Genomic DNA, 4,763 nt, shown 5'->3' on the forward strand with positions numbered 1-4,763 from the left:
CATTTATGAAAGAAAGACTGGAACTGACAAGGTACAACATAATACTTTTCTCTCTTATTGCAGTTTAACGTAGCACTGACATTGCAAAAGTTTTCAGCAACACCAATTGTATTTTCCCAAGGAACTTACTATATGATACATCTTTCAGTCTGTCAAATGAGGCACCTAGGGCCACACACTGAAAAATATTGAGATTTGTACTTCTTTTGCATCTACTAGAGGATGGCAAATCTCTGGCAGAGTAGTGTTTGAAGAAACCTAGACATGATAGCACATACTCTGTTCCTACATACTGCACCAAAACACAACATATCATTCAATCAGTCATCTGCATTTAGATGATAAACAATGTCAAGCTACAAAATTGTATGCATCCCTTGTATTCATTAACCTACACTATTTACAATAAAAAAGTTCTATTTTATGTGACAGTAGGATATATCAAAATTTTTCTGCTACATGGAAAAGGATGGAATCATGAATATATTTGAGGGTTTAAAAGACAAGAGAAAGTTTACAGATTCTGTGATTGCTCGGTCTTACAACATGCAGGAGGTACAAATAATGCTTCCTTTCAGTCCATCCGCAGGAGAGGAGTTCTAATAAATTTATAGAAATATGCAGCATCAGGATCTACATACAATAATATGGCAGCTGATCCAGCACAAAACATTTCCTTGTCAAGTCACAACATAGCTCTACCTATTAAGAGCTATGCCCAAGGAATTGCTTGCTAATTTAGTACAGTATTATGAACAATATGCTGCTACTTCCACAACATTACGTGTGCAAGGCACTTTGCTGTGACCTAGACGAAATGCCAGTTGAAGACAGTGGAAACTCACTTCAGACAGTGCCATTTTACCTACTGTATATCGAAGGCAGAAATCTATGTTGGTGGTTGCAGAGTAGGCTGATCTGAGGTCTGACAGCATACACTCCAACCGGCCAACCAAGGAGAGGAGGGGTGGCTATGGTTCCACCGTGTTTCTACACCTCTGCATTTGGGACACAGAAACGGGCTGTTCCCCTAGCACTGGCTGTCCTGAGATTGGTTTTTCCTTTCGCCTGCAGTAAGGCGAATGATGGGACAGTTCCTAGTATATGTCATGGCCACCAAATATCTTGCCCTCACCACAAATCTCCTCGCTTAAGATGATGATGCTTGTTGATTAAAAGGGCCTAAAATATAGTTCATTGTTTTAAGAGTAAGTACAACTAGGCAACCATCCCCAATGCATATTAGTAATCGGAGAGAATAAATGGAAGGGGGCTGACACTAGGAAAAATGATGGTATAAGCTAAGGAGGACCAGGGCCATGGAGGGAAAATAAGACTCCCTAGGCCTCCATACATAATACAATCGGGGGCAGAAAAGAACAGGTCGTGATCGAGGTAGATCAGAGAGGATAGATGAAAGTGGGGAGCCTGGCACAAGTAAGCGGAAGCAGTGCCAAAATTCAATTAAGGGCTCCGTGGTCGCCTACCCAAGCTCCCAAGTGCAGAGCCCACATGGGACCCCTTTTAGTTGTCTCTTACAGTAGCCAGAGGATGCAGTGGCTGTTATACCACTGGCCCTACCCACAGGGGGACAACTATGATAAGGCTAGTTTCCTTACGTTGCACCGACACAGATAGGTCTAATGGCGATGATGGGACAGGAAAGGCCTAGGAATGGGAAGGAAGCAGCCGTGGCCTTAATTAAGGTACAGCCTTAGCATTTGCCTGGTGTGAACATGGGAAACCACAGAAAACCATTTTCAGGGCTGCCGATAGTGGGGTTCGAACCTACTATCTCCCGAATACTGAATACTGGCCGCACTTGTGTTTCAAATTATCCGAAATTCATTTCCCTTGGTGTGGTATGTTTTCATGTTCTGGCCTCAGGATATTAGTAAAACAAGAACAGTAAGGATGCTTACCTCAAATATCTTGTACTTTTTCTTCAAACACGCAAACAAAGATAACAGATATACGCATACAAATCAAAGTAAAGCAAAATGTCACAAACGTCAAAAACGTGGTCGTCCCACGTGGTCCAAGTTGTCAAACTCAAATCGACCAATAGCAATCGGAAGGTGTTTCTACCAATAGGAGCTGCCGTATTCGTCACCTGGGCTTAGGGTGAGTGACGTGATGTACAACAGCGCGCCCACGCGGGTGGAGGGCAAAAGTATTCAGTCTGAGCCGGGCCCTCGGAAGGGTAGGACCTATGCCGCTGTCAAACCCTTGCACGTGGTAGTGGTGGGGGTAAGGTTCGGCAGTTCGGTTCACTGCCGTCCCAATCCTACATATATAGATTGAGACGGCGGTGGTTCGGTTATTGATGTGTGGGAGGAAGGGGCGTTAGCGTTGAAGGAGGGATTGGATATGGGTGGGGTATAGTAGCCATTACTGAATGAAAACAGCTCATTTGCGAGCTTTAATTTGAAAATGCAACAACCCGACAACATTATCGAGATAATTTTGCAGTTGCTCACAATCTCGTAACTTATTTATTACTCTGTACAGAATAACATCATCTGCGAAAAGCCTTATCTCTGATTCCACTTCTTTACACATATCATCGATATATATAAGAAAACATAAAGGTCCAATAACACTGCCTTGAGGAATTCCCATCTTAATTTTTACAGGGCAGGATAAAGCTTCACCTACTCTAATACTCTGAGTTCTATTTTCTAAAAAAAGAGCCACCCAATCAGCCACTGTTTTATCTAGTCCAATTGCACTCATTTTTGCCAATAGTCACCCATGATCTACCCTATCAAATGCCTTAGGCAGGTAAGTCGCGACACAGACCAATTGACCTCCTGAATCCAGGATATCTGCTATATCTTGCTGGAATGCTTCAAGTTGTGCTTCAGTGGTATAAACTTTGCAACAGTATGGCTTCTCTTCTGGTTGTGTCCGCATATGAACAGTTAGGTCAGACTGCCTTTCTTTGTGAATCATTTGCCACAGACATTGCAGCGGTTTGGCGTCTCGCCTGTATGGGCCCGCATATAATCGGTCAGACTGACTTTCCTTGTGAATGATTTGCCACAGACATTGCTTCTGTAAGGTTCCTCTCCTGTATGGGTCCGCATATGTTTGTTTAGTTTGCCGCTGTTTATGGCTCGCCTGTATGTCTCCGCATATGTTCGGAAAGTCTGCCTCTCTTTATGAATGATTTGCCACAGACATTACAGCTGTACGGCTTCTCGCCTGTATGAGTACAAATATGATCACTTAGAATGCCTTTCCGTATGAATGATTTGCCACAGTCATTGCAGCTGTAAGGCTTCTCGCCTGTATGGAACCGCATATGATCGGTTAAAGTCCCTTTCTGTATGAATGATTTGCTACAAACATTGCAACTGTACGGCTTCTCGCCTGTATGGGTTCGCGTATGTTCGGTCAGATGGCCCTTCTTTCTGAATGATTTGCCACAGACATTGCAGCAGTATGGCTTCTCGTCTGTATGGGTCCGCATATGCACGGCCAGATCGCCTTTGCTTGAGAATGACTTGCCACAGACATTGCAACTGTAAGGCTTCTCCCCTGTATGAGTCCGCATATGTTCGTTTAGTTTACCTCTCTTTATGAATGATTTGCCACAGACATTGCAACTGTATGGCTTCTCGTCTGTATGGGTTCGCATATGTTCGGTTAGTTTACCTCTCTTTATGAATGATTTGCCACAGACATTGCAACTGTATGGCTTCTCGTCTGTATGGGTTCGCATATGTTCGGTTAGTTTACCTCTCTGTATGAATGATTTGCCACAGACATTGCATATGTATGAATTCTCGTCTGTATGGGTCCGCATATGAACGGCCAGATTGCCTTTGCTTGTGAATGACTTGCCACAGACATTGCAACTGTAAGGCTTCTCCCCTGTATGAGTCCGCATATGTTCGTTTAGTTTACCACTCTTTATGAATGATTTGCCACAGACATTGCAACTGTATGGCTTCTCGTCTGTATGGGTTCGCATATATTCGGTTAGTTTACCTCTCTGTATGAATGATTTGCCACAGACATTGCACCTGTATGAATTCTCGTCTGTATGGGTCCGCATGTGAGCGGACAGAGTGCCTTTGCTTGTGAATGTTTTGCCACAGACAATGCAACTGTGAGGCTTCTCCCCGATATGGGTCCGCATTTGTTCGTTTAGTTTACCTCTCATTATGAATGATTTGCCACAGACATTGCACCTGTATGGATTCTCGCCTGTATGGGTCAGCAAGTGATCGGACAGACTGCCTTTCTGTATGAATGACTTGCTACAGACGTTGCACCAGTATCGGTTCTCGCTCGTGTGAGACCGCCTAACGCCCGGCCTTTTCCTAAAATTTTTATGGGATACTGAGCATTCGTTATTAATCCCACCTTTATGCAATCGCGTCACTGTCAGCTTTTTCCTATTTGTAAAGCATTTATCAGAAAATCCGCACACTTGGAGCGGGTGGATCCTGAGGTATTTCGACAAGCTGCCGGGGCGATCTTCCCTGTGTCTCTTCAGATGTCGCAAGAGGTCCAACTTCCTAGCCAGGACTTCACTGCACTCACTACACCTAAAACTAGATGATCCGCCGTCCGGAGGTTGATGATCTCTATAGCTCACCTCGGGTCTCGATCTACAGTGACAAATTAAAACCATGTGACCAATAGTTCAACAGCCAATTCCACTACAACTCTCACACAGGGTATTTGCTACTGGACATTCCAATCACTGATATCCAGTGCAGAGAGCTCGTTACTCATAAACATTACATTCC

At 43.9% G+C, this 4,763-nt stretch overlaps 1 protein-coding gene across 1 annotated transcript; it reads right to left on the reverse strand.

Moving 5' to 3' along the window:
* Positions 1 to 3,112: 3,112 nt before the first annotated feature.
* On the reverse strand, positions 3,113 to 3,895 carry LOC137503359 (zinc finger protein 180-like). Its single transcript, XM_068230916.1, has one exon. The coding sequence runs from the start codon at positions 3,893 to 3,895 to the stop codon at positions 3,113 to 3,115; it is 783 nt and encodes a 260-aa protein (XP_068087017.1).
* Positions 3,896 to 4,763: the final 868 nt, after the last annotated feature.

Source organism: Anabrus simplex, chromosome X (genome assembly GCF_040414725.1).
Source record: "Anabrus simplex isolate iqAnaSimp1 chromosome X, ASM4041472v1, whole genome shotgun sequence".
In the NCBI taxonomy this organism is placed as follows: domain Eukaryota; kingdom Metazoa; phylum Arthropoda; class Insecta; order Orthoptera; family Tettigoniidae; genus Anabrus; species Anabrus simplex.

What these genes read in the sequence shown, in the direction of transcription:
- LOC137503359 (XM_068230916.1), bottom strand. Translation starts at nt 3,895, where the DNA reads ATGCGGACTCATACAGGGGAGAAGCCTTACAGTTGCAATGTCTGTGGC.